Genomic DNA, 16,791 nt, shown 5'->3' with positions numbered 1-16,791 from the left:
AGTGACATCATTGATTTGAATGTCCATGTGCACGCATGTGTGCATGCACGTGTATGTGTGTGCCCATCCCTTGTAGGTGTTTGATAGGCTTTCCGAATATTTTTCTCGTGTACATGTGTGAGAATGTAGCTCACCAAGCATGCAAGGAAGAATCTGAGCAGAGTATGTTTCTGCATGTATGATTTCTCACATGTCTGAGTGTGGGTCTGTGTGTGTGTGTATTGGAGGTGTGTGACTAAATGTGCACTTGTGTATGTCCCGTTTTTGAACATGAAACCAGGTGTACATGCATTCCATGTGCCTGCTGTGTCTGTTTGGTGAGCCTCTGAGTACGTGACGTGCATTTAGGAATATGGATGTGTCTGCCATGTGTATTTGTATGTTTAGGCAGATTCTGTGTGTGTATATGAGCAGTCCCTTTCCCCCCAAGACCCCTTCAGCTCTCAGGCAGTTTAACCTCATTCTTCCTGCTGGGGCTCTTTCTGGTCCTTTTGTCCCCTTCTCCAGATGTTGTAATTAAGTAAATGAGGCAATTAAGCAGAACACCCCAAACCACCATCCCACCAGGATCCCCTTGCAGGAGCTGATGAAGGATTACAGCACATACAGACACATGCACGGGACTATCCAGGTACTGCAGAGACCCCCCAGACTGCACGTGCTATAGCATGAGGACAAACAATGCAGAGGGCCCCTTTGCCTACCTGCTTTGTTGGTACTCATCCTTCAGGTCTCAGCAGGGGTTGGGAGAGCCTAAAAGGTAAGACTCTGCCTCTGGGATCCCCTCTGCTTCCTCTGTCAGAGCCCTGACCACTCTGGCCTGTGGTTTGCCATCAAAGCCCTTAATTATTTTCCCCTGTGTGTCTCCTATCACACCCCTCTGGCCACTGTGGTCTGGGTCTCTGTCATTACAGTCCTAGTCTGTGCAGCCCAAGTTTCTCCCAGCCCAGCCCTGATCACTCTGGGCTGTCTGGAGGAGTGTCTTTTTTGCTTTTGAAATTTGAGCTCAGTGAAAGCAGGATCTGACACTGCTTTGGTCACACGTCTGCTGCAGTGTCATTTAGCACAAAACCATAGCCAGATACCTACAGTAAATGTCGAACTAGCATCTTTGCCTCTGACCCTCTCTGTTTCAGGGCCCTGCTTTACGTCTCTAAGTATGTTGGTTTCTCTAGCACACAACTTAGAATGCTAAATCCCCTCAATCCACCAGCTTTCAGCACAGCTGTAGTGGACAGTTCCCTGCAAGTAAGCAGATGGCCCTTGTTTAGCCCAGTGGTTTTTAAAGTGTGTCCAGAGATCCCCAGACCCACAGCATTGACAGCCCTTGGGAACTTGTTAGAAATGCAAATGTTTGGGCCTCACCTAGAAGTACTGGATCAGAAACTCTGGGACTGGGGCCTGGAGATCTATTGTTAAGGTGATCCCAACACAACTAAAGTGTGAGGACAACTGGTTTAGTTCATGTAAGGTATCCCTTTCTGCTTCTCTGCCTCAGATCTCAGATCGCTCTCAGTGCCACTCCCTCCCACCAAAGAGATGACCATCACCCAAAGGCATAAGGACTAGGGTATAAATGCAGGAGTAGGGCGAAGACATTTTGCAGGGGGGGCAAGAAAGGGGAGGAACCATAATTCTGATGTGTTCTACAAGGTTCCTTAATGTTCCCCAGCTGAACTGAGCCCCCGTTGCCCAGAAGGGTAATCTGCTCTTTGTCCGCACTGTCTGTTAACTTCCTTCCTCCCCTCTCTCATTCCCTCCCAATCCCTTGCCCGTTTCCTGGGGTCACCCCCAAATCAGTCAGTTCCACTGAATTCTAATCCAAATCTGCTCTTAGACTGTCTCCAGGTATTTCTGTCTATCTCCCCACCTCCAACACTTCTGTAGTGTCTCTGGGACTTCTGCATCCTTTTTCTGAGTGTCTGAGTAACTGGTGTCCACTATGCTGGACGGGAGCTCCGATGAACTTTGCTAATGATCGGAAAGGCGGGCTCTAGAGCTGAGCTAATTTTAGCTGCAATTTTTCAATACACATGAGTGGAAGGAGCCAAAAGTCTGTCCTGAAACCTTCAGCGGAGCTAGGGATGCAAGGCAATGTGCATACATGTCCCTATCCCCAACAAGGGGGATTTACTCCTCTACTTGGGGTGGGGGGTGGCATTCCTGAGGATGGTATGTGACCATTCAGGTTCCCCCAGGGTTAGGGCCATGACCAAAGGCCAAGACTATGTTCCCTTCAGAGCAGGGGTTCCAAAGATCAGGTCCCCCATGTTGTTATCACTAAGTTCTCAGGGCAGGCTTGCAGACTACCACTCGCATCCCTCTTCCTGCGATACCATGTGCCAGAAGACCTGTGGAACCCCGCCCCCCCCTTTCAGTACCCTCTCACAATGGTCAGGACAGGCAGACCCCACTCCTGGTGAGTCATTTGTTAGTATAATTCTAGGAGAGTCCTCTAAGGGGCAGTGGACCTGAGTCAGGGAGAGGGGAAGGCAGTGGACACACTTCTCTGGGTCAACCTGTCCAGCCCCCTGCCTCTGTCCCATTTCCTATCTTGTCCATTCTTCATGGGATATCTATATCCAGTGCGTCTTGAGGTCTAACTATAATTCCAGAGGGTAACAGGGTCTGGAAGCCAAGTTTACCCCTTGCAGCCAGGGCAGGGAGGCTTGGAGGAAGGAGCAGAGTCTCCTCTCTGGTTTGAAAGATCAGGCCTGTTGCTGGGCAGGGTCCAAGTAAGGAAACCCCACCCAAGGAAGGACATCCCAGGGAGGTGGTGCAGGAGACAGGGTTGGGGGCCCGAGGCTCTGGGATGGAAGGGATATTCAAAGTTGTGAATAAGAACTGGAAACACACCCTGTTCAGCCTCTGCACCCTCACCCCCCAGCCCACCCGTGTCTCTGTCTCTTTGACTTTTTCTGTGTCTCTGTTTCTGTCTATCTCTGTCTTGTCCTTGTCTCTTTCTCTCCGGCTCTCCCACTGTCTCTGTGTATTTCCATCCTTGAATACGTGTGTCTATCTGTCTCTCTGCCTCTCTCATTCTACTCCTGTCTCTGGATCTAAACCTGCCCATCTTTTGTCTCTCTCTCAATCTGTGTGTCTCTTTGTCTCAGTCTCTGGGTCTCTCTCTGGGCCCCTCCGTATCCAAGGATTTTTTTCTCGCTCCCAAGCAACGCTAGGGCGACTCCATGGGAGATGGGGCCCGGACGCGCGCCTTTGAAAAATGAGGGCTGCCTACACCTTTAAGCACGGGCACGCGCGGAGCCTGCGCCTTTAAGCGCGGGCGCGCGCGAGGCCCTGGGTTCCCGGCGAGGAGGCCGCGGGAGCGCCCGGACCCGGCCCGCCAGCCCGGCCCCCGCCCGGCCCCCGCCCCGGCCCCGGCGGGGGAGGGGTCTCTGAGCGCGGCCCCTCCCCCCTGCGCCCAAACCTGCGCTGCGGTGTCTCCACCCCGCGTGTCCCCGTCTGTCCGTCCGTCCTCGCCCAGGCCTCGCCCCACCCCGGCCCCAGGGGCTGCCTTGCCACCACCCCCCCACCGCATTCGCCTCCCTCCCTCCGGGCCAGTCCCCGCCGCCAGGGAAGCAAGCTGGGACCAAGCTGCCCCAAATCCAGGGCCAGCACCCCGACATCAGTGGCCTGCACCCCGAGATTGGATCCAGAGATCTGGAAACCTGAGCCTGAAACCTTGATCTGGGGCTGGGACCCCAAGACCTGGCGCCTGAACACCTACTGTCTGGGGCTGGAATCTCAACATCGACTTGGAACCCCAAGACTTGGAATATGGACCTCCAAATTTGGAAACTGAACCTCAAGATTTCTCATCTAAAGCCCCAAATCTGAAACTGAACTCTGAATGCTGTGCCTGGGACCTTGAAATCTGGGACCAAATTCCCATATCTATACTCCGGAACCCCCTATTTGGGACCCAAACCCTGAGATTTAGGCCTCAAATTCCAAGATCTGAACTCTGGCATTCCAAGGGGCCTAAGCCTGTGCTAGAGCCTGAAGTCCTTGCTGAAAACCCGAATGCTGAAATTGAGGGCTAGAGACCTCCAAATCTTTATTTGGCACCCCAGTTCTGAACCCGGCACCCCAGTATTGGATCCCAGGACTGGGCTTGAGACTCAGACCTAAAGTCTCCATTTGGCTGTTTAGCATCCCAAGACCAGAGCTAGGAGCCACTGGCTCTGACCAACCAAAACTGGAGCCTGGGTCTCTAAAATTGGTCCCTAGAGGCCATATATTTAAAGATCTAGGACCCCAAGTATCAAGGTCTAGAGACTCCATGGCCACAGATCTGGGCTGAGACACAACACAGTCCCTCTACAGAGGCCTTGGGAACAGAGAAGGCATGACCAGGTCCCCCCACCAGAGCCCTGACTCCTGACCCCTTGGAGCCTGAGGACTCTGCTCCCTGGGGCGACTTCCAGCTCAGGTAAGGCTACTGGGGGTGGGGGGCAGGGGGGCGGCGGGGAGGGCTTGCTGGTGGGGAGGGACTTGGGAGGAACTTTGTGGCTGAGGGTAGAGGGAAGTGAGGATTAGGTCCCCCTGGGCACCCTTGGGGTTTCCCCAGGAAACAGATATCCCATCCCCCCCCTCCAAGGGTTTGCCCCCATCTCCTGCTGGGCCTCATATACTCTCTGGATATTGATTTGACTAGCACTGGCCCTCTCTGACCTCCTCTTCCCCAGTTTATGGCACCTCCAGGTCTCTGATCTCGCACTCTGTTCTCCAATTTCTTCCCACCATCTGACTCATCTGACCATCTTCAGATGCCTGTCCTGGCCAGTGCTCCTCTCACTGACCAGCTGTGTTCCCCACTCCTCACTGTTCATCTTCAACACTTCCATCCACCGCTGCTGTCTCAGGCCACCTGTCTGCTTCTTCACTCACTGACCATCTTTGGCATCTCTGTCCACCATGCCTCTCTCTAATCATCTTTCACTTGCTCTCTTGCTCTTGCCCATCCCTGACTCTGAGCCCTGGCCTGTCTCTGACCATCCTTTGCCATTGCTCTCGCCCTCCTCCCACTGCCTGTCCCAACAGCCACTCTGCGACCCTTACTGACCACCTCTCCTCTCTCTGTCTCTCTAGAGCACTGGAGTTCTCTCATCATCTCTAGTATCTCTGTCTGCCTTTCCTCTCTCTGATCACCTCTCCTCGCACCCACCATCCTACCAGCCATCCTCATCTCCAGCTGTCTCTGACATGTCTGCCCATTCCTCCTCTATCTGACTGCCTCTCTGGCTCTTGACCATTTCTGACCATCTTCTTGACCATGTCTCTTAGATCTCTTAGAGCACCCTGACCATGTCCCCTCCTTTGTCCACCTCTGTTCTCCTTGGCCATCTCTAACCACCTCCCTTCTCTGGTCATGTTTGACTACTTCTAGTCATTCCCACCACCTTGACCACCTCTTCTCTCTGGCTGTCTTTGACCATGTCTTTGACCATGTTTCAAGCCCTCTGGCTTCCCTTCTATCCACTCTGATCAACCCTCTCATTCTCTGTCTCTGACCATCTCTAATTACCTCCCCTTCCTCTGACTGTCTTTGTTCGTGTCTGCTCCCTCTGACCCTCCATGACATGTCCCTCTGAGTCTTGGACCATCTCCTTTGGCTTTTGATGGGTCTGACCACTCCTGCTCCTCTGCCTGACACTCTTTGACCCAACTGTTTGGTTTCCAGCCCACTGTGACCTTCTCTAGGGTCTTGAACCATCCCAATGGCTTCTGGCACCCCTCTTCTGGCCTCAGTCTGCCCTAATGCCTCCCTTCTCCCCTGTAGGCCACCCCTGCCCGCAATGGCCGTCCTCCCACTGCTCCTCTGCCTGCTGCCGCTGGCCCCTGCCTCGTCTCCATCGCAGCCAGCCACACCCAGCCCGTGTCCCCGCCGCTGCCGCTGCCAGACGCAGTCCTTGCCCCTCAGCGTGCTGTGCCCGGGGGCAGGCCTTCTGTTCGTGCCCCCCTCGCTGGACCGCCGGGCCGCCGAGCTGCGCCTGGCGGACAACTTCATTGCGGCCGTGCGCCGCCGCGACCTGGCCAACATGACCGGCCTGCTGCATCTGAGCTTGTCGCGGAACACCATCCGCCACGTGGCCGTGGGTGCCTTCGCGGACCTGCGTGCCCTGCGGGCCCTGCACCTGGACGGAAACCGGCTGACCTCGCTGGGCGAGGGTCAGCTGCGCGGCCTGGTCAATTTGCGCCATCTCATCCTCAGCAACAACCAGCTGGCGGCCCTGGCGGCCGGTGCCCTGGACGACTGCGCCGAGACGCTGGAGGACCTGGACCTCTCCTACAACAACCTGGAGCAGCTGCCCTGGGAGGCCTTGGGTCGCCTGGGCAACGTCAACACGTTGGGCCTCGACCACAATCTGCTGGCGTCTGTGCCCGCCGGCGCCTTCTCCCGCCTGCACAAGCTGGCGCGACTAGACATGACCTCCAATCGCCTGACCACCATCCCACCCGACCCGCTCTTCTCCCGCCTGCCGCTGCTGGCCAGGCCCCGCGGCTCCCCTGCCTCCGCCCTGGTGCTGGCCTTCGGCGGAAACCCACTGCACTGCAACTGCGAGCTGGTGTGGCTGCGGCGCCTGGCCCGGGAGGACGACCTGGAGGCCTGCGCCTCCCCGCCTGCGCTGGGTGGCCGCTACTTCTGGGCTGTGGGTGAGGAGGAATTCGTGTGTGAGCCCCCCGTGGTGACTCACCGCTCACCACCCCTGGCGGTGCCTGCAGGCCGACCAGCTGCTCTGCGCTGCCGGGCAGTGGGGGATCCAGAGCCCCGCGTGCGCTGGGTGTCACCCCAGGGCCGGCTGGTGGGCAACTCGAGCCGTGCCCGTGCCTTCCCTAATGGGACATTGGAGCTACTGGTCACTGAGCCGGGCGACGGGGGTATTTTCACTTGCATTGCAGCTAATGCAGCCGGTGAGGCCACTGCCGCTGTTGAGCTGACTGTGGGTCCCCCACCACCTCCCCAGCTAGCCAACAGCACCAGCTGTGACCCCCCGCGGGACGGGGATCCTGATGCCCTCACCCCGCCCTCTGCCGCCTCTGCCTCTGCCAAGGCAGCTGACCCTGGGCCCCCTACCGACCGTGGGGTCCAGGTGACTGAGCATGGGGCCACAGCTGCTCTTGTCCAGTGGCCGGACCAGCGGCCCATCCCAGGCATCCGCATGTACCAGATCCAGTACAACAGCTCAGCCGACGACATCCTCGTCTACAGGTGCACAGCCCGGCAGTGGGCAGCGTGGGTGGCAGAAGGAGGTGGGGGGAAGGTTGGAGATACATCTGTTGACACCCCAGGCTGCAACGCAGCTGAGAAATGAGGCTGAAATGATTACAAAGGAAATCAGACAGCGAAGTGAAAGAAATTAGGCAGAGATGGTAAAAGAAATCTGGCATAAAAAGAAACAAGGCAGATAAAAAGATAAAAAGAAACAAGGCAGCAAAAATCAATGGTAACAGATACAAAAAAGAAATCAGGCAGCAAGAGTAAAAAGTAATCAGGTCAGAAGAATAGAAAGTTAATTGTGGGGAGGGGGACAAGGTTGAAGAGGTACAAACAAATTGCATAAAAAGGTAAAGAGGAACTGGGTGCTTCCAGAGGACAGAACTAGATAGAAGCCAAGTTGTAAGAAGAAAAGGAGATCAAATAAGAAAGTACAGAGTTCATGTGGAAAACAAAATGAGGGAGGCAGCAGAACAGAGATCAGGGTTTGGTTCTGTGCAGTATGAACTGCTCCAGATGTTAGAGTTCCAATACAGTGACATCTCCATTTTTTATTTTCTAAATCAAATTCAACCTAGATCATACTCCACCTGCTAGGTGAAAGGGCACGTTCAATTTGCCCAGTGTTGGGGACTCCCTTCTCTATGGAATTGTGGCAAGCAATAGAAGAAACTCGGGGGCTTATGTGTAGGTGGATCAGGACATCTCCTGCCCTGGAGCTGGAGAGCATTTGGAACATCTGCTGTGGCCGGCCCCATGTGGTCAGGAATGGTCGCTCTAACCCAGTTGCTGCTGGCACTCCTCACCCTTCTACCCTTGCATGGCTGGCTGTGGGTGGTTTCCTCTTCTCGCTGGCAGGCTGGGCAAAGGGTGCAGTCCCTAAGGCCTGGCTGCAAAGAGCCAGCCTCCCAATGCCTGGGGTGTGCATGTTATAAACCCAGGACCTGGGTCCCCTTTCTTTCCCCAGGGGCCCACATCTCAAGAGGTAGTCATCTGATTTCCTTTACAGCCCTGGAAATCTAGCGAGCTTATTCTGTTCCTTCTATTGGATGGCCTTACTGCCTGGGGGCGGGGGGTGGCTCCATGGAGGGCCCACACCTAGAAATCCCACAAATCCTGTCCACCTTGCCTGGCAGGGGGTGAGACAAATGCTCTCTTAGATAGTCACCCTCTCAGAGACAATCACCTGTAACTCCCTCATTAAAGCAGTTTAGGAATAAGACATTGTAAAACAAGTTAAATCCCCAACAGGGTGCTCTGCTGCCAAAGGAAGGAAAGTAGAACTGGGTGCTAGGGATAAAAGGAAATGGGAAAGGTAAGGATAAAAACCAGGCAACAGAGATAAAAAGGGAATTGAGAGCCAGAGCTGGAAGAAATAAGGCAACAGGGAGAAAAAGAAAGCTGTGATGGCTGAAGTACGTCAGTTTCATGAGAACAGAGAGGGCTCACTGAAAGCAGGGTATACATACAGTAATGATAAGAAGGCAGTGGGGCTAGGGGACATTCACTGGTAGGTTAGAAGACGGGCATCAGCAGTGTGCGAGAATCGGGCGGTTAGATGAGAGAATTCTAGCTGGATGCTGGAGAAACGTGGGGCAGCTTGAAAAGGGAAATCAGGCCCCAGATGGAGGCGAGGCTGACCAGGGGAATTTGGGGAAACCTGCAAAGTTGAGCAAGGGTCTAGAGGGAGACGGAGAGCTGGGAGAGAAAATTGCATCGTAGGGAAGCTGGGCAGTGAGGCTGCCCTGAACCCACAGAGCAGAGGAGCAGTGGGCAGCATCCCCAGAGAGAATCTGGGCACTATGGCTAGAGGGAGATTAAACGGGGATTTGAGCGGCAAGCGCCAGGAACCTAAGAGGACCCGTGGGTTATCAGTCAGGAGGCTGACTGGGTATTAGACGGAAGGGAATTTGAGTCGTGATGGGAAGGAACTTGGGCTAACAGGGGGCTGGAGGGAATGGGCCAGACAGGAGGGGTTGCGGCACAGTGCAGGGTGGGTGCTGGGCAGCCAGAGCAGAGACCTGACTCCCACCTGCCTATCCCTCCAGGATGATTCCAGCCGACAGCCGCTCCTTCTTATTATCGGACCTGGCGTCCGGCCGCACCTACGATCTGTGCGTGCTGGCGGTCTACGAGGACAGCGCCACGGGGTTGACCGCCACTCGGCCGGTGGGCTGCGCCCGCTTCTCCACTGAGCCGGCGCTGCGGCCATGCGGGTCCCCGCACGCACCCTTCCTGGGCGGCACCATGATCATCGCCCTCGGTGGAGTCATCGTGGCCTCGGTACTGGTCTTCATCTTCGTGCTGCTTATGCGCTACAAGGTGCACGGAGGCCAGCCCCCCGGCAAGGCCAAGGCGCCTGCACCCGTCAGCAGCGTTTGTTCGCAGACCAACGGCGCCCTGGGCCCCACACCGGCCCCGCCCGCCCCTGAGCCCGCCGCGCCCAGGGCCCACACCGTGGTCCAGCTGGACTGTGAGCCCTGGAGGCCCAGCCACGAACCCACGGGACCCTAGCCTCACGCCCACCTCTACGGCCCTTCTGGCCCCAAGGGTGGGAGGAGCCAGGCACCCGGTGGGACCTGGCCTCAGACTCACCAAATTGCTCACGGTTTTTAAAACTCTGATGGGGAGGGTGTCGGGGGCACCGGGGCACAACAAGAAAGTCCTATTTTTCTAAGCTGGGGCTTAGGCCCTTGCCCTTGTCTCTGTCTGTGGGGGCTGGGGGGGTTCATGCAGGGGTCTGGAGTTGGGAATGCCTCCTCTGGGGAGAGACGCCCCCCAACCCCGTTCTGTCTGAGGTTCCTGAATGAGGCTGAGGATGGCCATTCATTCAGTTGACAGAATTCCATGAGGGTACCCCCTGGGCGTGCCCTCTCCTGGGTTACGCTGCCATGAACCAGGTGGCCCCAAGCCCTGCTCAGACAGTGACAGTTCAGAGTGAGCGAAATGTGGTGATGAGGGAGACCTAGGAGATTGCGGGAGCCCAGGAAAGGTGCCTGGCTCAACCTAGGGTGTGGTGAGGGAGGCTTCCTGAAGGAAAGATGAGATCTGAGCATGACATCAGAAGGAGATAATTGGACAAGGAGCAAAGGGAAAGCTGTTGCAGGCAGAGGGCCCAGCACAAGCAAGGACTGAGTAAATGCCAGACACTGGGGAGTACTGTGGTAGAGGTAAGGCAGGAGGGGTGAGCAGGGTACAGGACCTCCAGGCTGAGGAATTCAGACCTTGGCCTGATGGTACTGGGGAGCCATAGAGGATTCTATGCGGGGGGGCGGGGGGAGAGGAACAGGGTCAGGAATGGGCTTTAGGAAGCTCTTTCTAGCTGTCATGAAGAGGTGGACCAGAGGAGAAGACTGAAGCTGGGGGTGTGGGGGAAGCCAAGGCAGGGACCCAAGTGGGTAAGGACAAGACTGGACAGGGGTAGGGCTAGGGGAAAGGAGTAAGAGGTAAGTGAGAGAGGAAGCTGAATGGACAGGTTATGGGGCTGAAGGACTGTGGGGGAGGAAAATGTACAAGGTGAGGCCCAGGTCTCTGGCCAAGGGAGGGAGCTACCTGATATAGAACCAGGAAGAAGGTACAGATTTAGGGAATATGCTGAGGCCAGTGGGGGACGGGTGAATGTGGTGGGCCCAGAAGACATCCACGGGGTGGTGGCCAGGAGGCCTCAGGGCCCTGGTCGGAGGTTGGAACTGGGGACCGAAAAGAAGGCTACGTTAGCAGAGATGGGGAATGAGGCCACTGAGGTGATGAGACAGCCTCTGGGACTTTCCATATTTAAGGAACAGGCAAAGAGAAACCTGGCAAAGAATACTAAATAGGAAAAGTAGATGGAGGGACAGAGTGACGCAAACCAGACAAGTCAGACACAAGTGACTATTGTGTTCAGTAATGTCAGGCCATGGTGACCTCAGTAGAACGGTGTTAGGGGATTGGTTGGGCAGGGGCCAGATTCTGCTGATTTGAGGGTAGGAAGTCAGAAAGTATAGTTAGGGAACGTAGTCCCTGTGATTCTGTGGACCTAGGGCCTGGATCATCTGGACCTGTCAGTCCTGTGTCTCTGCAAGGCTGGTTCTCACTCTGTCTTGGACTGTCTTAGGCTCCCTCGGACACAAACCTAGAGGTTTGGAAGACCAAACCCTGAGTCTTGGTAACACCGCACCTCATTGGAGATCCAGGAATGGGATAGGCAGTTAGAGGAACAGGCCCTAGTCTTTCTTTGGAGGTGGGTCCAGAGGCAGAGAAAATAGGGGTAGGGGAGATGGACTTAAGTCCTGCAAGTGTTCTCTGGAATGATGCTGGTGTGAGGGGCATGGTGAAGAGGGCCTAAGACTGGACTGGCCATTCTCATGACCTGGTGCACGTGACCTTGTCCTCATGGGATAACATCCTAGATTCTGTAATGGTTTTCTTGGTGGGTGTAGGCTTTGAAAAACGAGCTTCCACCAGCCATGGGAACAATCTGAGTCCCAGGGACCTGGTCTAACTCCCGAGTCCTCCAGAAGGACAATGAGGTCCTTCTCGTTTGCGGCCCTTGGTGGCTGAGGTCAGGTGAAGCCATCAGGGTGAGTGAGGTGTGATGGCCAAGGGGGTTTGGGAGTGGGAAGATTTGAGATCTAGTGCCAACCGCAAAATACCAGTTGCTGCCACGAGGGGGAGCCAGAGGGCACCCTGCCTCAACCCTCACTTTTAAATTTGAACAATTTATTGTGTGCCTACTTGTGCAGCATGCTGGGAATTCAAGACTGAGCAAACACAGGCACAGGGTGTGCCCTCACATATCTCACCATTTGGTGGGGAAACAAATGTTAAATAATCACACAGTCCAGTGTAAATCATCTGTGGTGACCGTGGTTGGGGGGAGGGAGGAGCGGCATGAAGGAGAGATCCACGGAAGCGTGAACCAGGAGACCTGACCCAGGAATTGAGGTTGAGAGAGGCTTCCTAGAAGAAGTGACTACTCAGCTGAGATCTGAAGGATGCTCAGGTTGGAGTTAACTGCACCGGAGGTGGAAAGGGGATCCGACGCAAATAGTACAGTGTGCCCAAGTGTAGGGGCTGGGGGGCGGGGTGGGGTGAGGGAAGGGGACAGGTGATGCAGGACCCTGTAAGCTGCCGGGAAGAGTCTGGGTTTTATTAGAAGTGGCATGAGAAGCCATTGGAGGTTTTGAACAGGGAGGAGAGTAGAGCTCCCTGCTCTTCAGGAAGCTCTAGGGTCAGGTCTGTTTGCATGTGCAGGGACAGAAGAGAAGAAAGGAGACCAGGGAAGGGGCTACTGCAGTAGTCCAGGCAGAATGCTGACCCAGATGAGGTTGGGTCCTGAAGTGGATGGACTGCAGAGATATTTGAGGCTTCCTCACCAGAGACTTCTGTTCCTTATGCAAAGGAGGACAGTACGGACCACTATCCAATGATCTGGCTCTCGGGCAAGATTGCAGAGACTGGAAAGAAGAGTTGTGGGACCCTGGTATCTGCTATGCAACGATCCATCCCTCAGATGAAGAAGCTGACCTCTCTGTAGCATAAGAATTAACTTTTTCCAGGTTCAGGTACCAAACAGAGAGTGGACGTTGGTTCTGCAAGGCAGAGACCATGGCTGGTTAGGGGGAATCTCCTTCGAAGAAATATAGGCCTGGAAGGGGGACACACACCCAGCGGTAGCTAATTATGCATTTGGATGCAAAGAGAATGGGAGGAGAGAGATGGGGGCACGCTAGTTCCTCTAGCATGGTCCCCCTTGCCTCTCCATCTGGGGGCCTGGGTCATCCCCCACCCCCATGTAGGAACAATATTCCTATGGACAAATGATCCCATGTAACTAGAATTTAAAGTTAAAACGTAGCTTTCCAACTCTGCCCAGCAGAGTCCACCAATTTCCTGAGCTCAGTGAGGGTTACTCCTCTTCCTATGGTCCAACCCCACTGTGGCTTTGAGAATACCTTGAGACTAGGTATCCTGGAACCAAAGTTCCAGGCTCCTTGAGCATTTTCTCAAAGTAACTGTAGTTCTCATACAAGGACGCTCCCCTGCCACATCAAACCTATGTGTCTGCGTCTGGTGAAGCTAACACAGGCCCCGAGTGTCCCCGAGTCTGGGATCCCTTCCCTGCCAGGCCTCAGCTAAAGCCGAGCTTTCACAGCTGGTTCCCTGGGCACGTATGTGGGGGAGTCTGATAAAGGGGTCCTCTGAAAAGGGATATTTCTATTCTGGGTTGAACCTGAGTGTGGCTTCTGCCTTTGATTCCTCCCTGATGTCTCCCTGGTGCCCCTTCCTGTTTCACAAAACAAAAGGATGGGTATCAGTGCTTGGTGCTGCCCTGACCTGTACAGAGAGTGAGGCTGGGAACACAGTGTGGAACATCCCAGCCCCAGATCCCGCCTTCACAGAGCTCCAGGCCTTGGGGGAAATACATGCTCACCGAACAATGGCACCCCAAAGTGGAGAGGGCTGGGATGGCGGAAGCACAGGGAAGACTGATTAGGGCCTGTCGAAGTGCAAGGGAGCCCAGAATGGGCTCCTTACTGTGCCTGGCTTGGGAGGTGACCTGAAGACCAGGCAGGCTTCTGAACTGTGACCTGTAGAGTCCCACCACAGCACCTCACATTTAGAAGGACCCTGTGCTTGGTTGAATGCCCTGCTGTCACCCCCATGACATTCATAATAATTTTTAGACAAAGGACTCCACATTGGCACTTTGTACGGGACCCTGCATCCTTGAGGGATATTACAAAAAGAGCCAGGAGAGGAGAGGGTCTTCTAAGGACAGAGAACAATGTGTGCAAAACACGAGGAGAGAGGATTGTACTCTTGAAGGGCTAGTTGAAGTTCTGTGTAGCTAGAGCACAGAGTGGAAGCTGGGGGAGCGTAAGGGGCGAGTTCCAGAAGCTGGGAGGTGTCAGCGGCCGGGCTGACAAGCAGTGGCTCTATTCCAGGGGCCCTAAGGAGCCACTGCGGAGGAATGGGGTCAGGTCTGAACTTCGGAAAGATCCATCTGTCTGTGGTGGGGAGGGGGGCTAGGGCCACATGACAAAGAACAAGTTCTGGTGGGAGGCTGGGCTGCCCGTGGAAAGGATCAGAGTGTCTGGTCATCAGGATGCAGGCTTATGAAGATCCTTGAATACATGGGTGACAGAACCCCAAGGCACCAAGACACTGGCCAGGGAGACCCAAAGCCACAGGCTGAATCCAGAGCTTCATTTGCACTTGAAGATCTTCACGGTTGGGGGATGTGCTCAAGGGTAGGTTAATGGGTGTCACTGATAGGTACTTGAAAATCTTTATAGAGAACTCACATGGATAGACTGATGAAAGTGAATGCAAAATTGGCAAGAATTTAGAGTATAAAATGTAAGACTTCAAAGGACTTTATTCTGGGTATATTCTGGCTTTAACTCTGTGGAACCCCTGGAGTGTCCTTCCCTCTCCCCAGTCCTCTGGATAAAACAGCAGATCTGAGGAACTTCCTCTTCCTCCACAGCCCTAAACGCTGTGGGGGGCCCTCCTCCCCCGGGGCTGGGAACGGACCCCCTTCCTGCTTCTCCACTCACCTCCTTCTGGGGCAGCACACCTCGCATGCCCCCATGCTTCTGCTTTCCTTCTCTGGCTTCCTGGACTCCCCCCAGGCCTCGCACAACCACAGGTGGCACACAGGCCCTTAGCTTCTTCCCAAACCTGCCCCTCTTCCCTGGATCCTCTCAGGGCGGCCCTCCACTCAGCCTGCTGGCAGCCCTCCGACCTGGCCATCTTCCCTTCTCTGATTCCAGCTCCTGCCTCACCCACCTGTGTCCCTGCATCTCCTCCCCCTGGGGTCCTGGCTTCAGTCTCCCACTCTAGATCAGGGAATCTTCGTAAAGCCAAACCCAACCCTCCTCTGGATAGAACCCTCCATGGCTCTCCTGGGTTCCTGGGACAAAGTTCCAGCGACTCAGCCTGGAGGGACAGGCCTTGCCCCCTCCCCCACTTGCCCGCAGCTCCATCTCGAGCATCTATGTTCCCCACCTGGGGCTGCAGGAAAATAAGCACTCCCTGAAAAGCCCACCCTTTTACACACCCACGTTGTTCCCTGTGCCCTCGGGGGAGCCTTCCTTCACCTCTCCTGCTTGTGCTGAAGAGCAGGGGAAGGATCTTAAGCAGGTGAGAAATGAAGCCATTCAAAGAATTCCTTTTTGAATTCTCCTTCTACCCTCCCCCTTACCAAAGGGAAGGGTTCTGGGGGGGAGAAGGGAACTAGGGGTGCAGGCTCCTACGACCTGCAAGGGAAGGGGCTACAAACAGCATCCAAGTTCCCTCACCTTTCCTTGTCTGGAGTGCCAGACTCTCCCTGTCCCAGATCCTCCTTGCAGGGTGCAACTCCATTGTTCTCTAGCTCGGGATGTTCTGGAAGGAGGGGAGTCACATGGAAGCCATTGTCTTCTCTTGGGCAGTTCCACCCCATATCCGCCAACCCCCGACATGGAGCACAGCAAGTTCTGCTTACACGACCCAGGAGTTCAGATCCCCAGTCCCCTCCTCCCTCAGACACAGAAGTCCAGCGTCTACTTCCCCTCCTTCCTCAGAATCCAGGAGCCCAGGCTCCTGGCCCCCTCCTTCCCGGAACCCCAAAAGTTCAAGCCTGAAGCCTCTCTGTCCTTGGCAGGCTCAGGAGTCCTGTCCCAATTTTCTTGGAAACCATGATATTCTTGCCCTGCCCCCCTTTGATCTCCTAATTTACCTTCCCTATCTGACCCTCCCTTCTTCTCTCTGTGTCCCTCCTCCTCTGTCTCTCCCTCTGTCTGTCTCCCTGCCCCCTCCCACATAATTAGACCTCAATCCGATCAATGGCACCAGGTCAGACTGGAACTGGTGCTAATAGGGACATCCGGCCTGCGGACCCAGGGAGGTCTGGGCTCAGACATCTGGGATTATAAATAACCCCGCCCTGTGGCCTCAGCCCAGATCCTGCAGGTGAGACCTCCAGCCTTGCCTTTTTCCCTGGGCTCCAAGGCCTGAGCACTTCTCTGGCCTTCCCTTTGTGCCCCCCATCTGTTCCTGCTCCTCTGGTACAGGGGCCAGAGGCAGACTGGCAGGAGACACGGCACAGCTGGTATCTGTCCAGCCTCTCCCTGGGCCATGGCTGCTGTCTCCCCTGCCCTGCTGTGCCTTGGTGCCCTGGGCTGCCTGTGGGGTGAGTGATTTACAGGGGATGCAGAAGACTGGTGAGCTGATCTGGGTCTGCAGCAGGGGACTGGCTGGGCAGACTGGGGTTTGGGGCTGCCTGGCATGGTTCTGTAACAGGGGACTGGCCACCATGGAGCTTCTTGGGTCAGGGCCCTGGCCAGCTGGAAGCAGGGATGTTTGTGTAGACTCTGTGGCGGGAAATTGGAGAAACCGGTGGTGGGAAGGGGGCTGAGCAGGACTTTCTGGGACAGATGGTTCAAAGGATGCAACTTTATTTTAAGTTAATATTTACCATTGTTCCCTGGCCTTTACATATATTATCTCATCTAATATTCCCATAGCTCAGGCAACACCCCCATTTTACAGATGAGGAAACTGAGGCCCAAAGGTGGTACCTTGCCCACGTTGACACGGCTAGG

At 55.2% G+C, this 16,791-nt stretch overlaps 1 protein-coding gene across 1 annotated transcript; it reads left to right on the top strand.

The window, feature by feature from the left end:
- The first annotated feature begins 3,283 nt into the window (after window positions 1–3,283).
- Window positions 3,284–14,605, top strand: LRFN3 (leucine rich repeat and fibronectin type III domain containing 3). The gene is made up of 3 exons (XM_032323654.1): window positions 3,284–4,432; window positions 5,783–7,213; window positions 9,268–14,605. Exons 2-3 carry the CDS (start codon window positions 5,799–5,801, stop codon window positions 9,731–9,733), a joined length of 1,881 nt encoding a protein of 626 aa, XP_032179545.1. The 5' UTR covers window positions 3,284–4,432; window positions 5,783–5,798; the 3' UTR covers window positions 9,734–14,605.
- The last annotated feature ends 2,186 nt before the right edge of the window (window positions 14,606–16,791 follow it).

Source organism: Mustela erminea, chromosome 19 (assembly GCF_009829155.1).
Source record: "Mustela erminea isolate mMusErm1 chromosome 19, mMusErm1.Pri, whole genome shotgun sequence".
NCBI lineage: Eukaryota > Metazoa > Chordata > Mammalia > Carnivora > Mustelidae > Mustela > Mustela erminea.
Note: the sequence above shows the minus strand (reverse complement) of the source record. Positions and strands in the feature narration are given on the sequence as shown.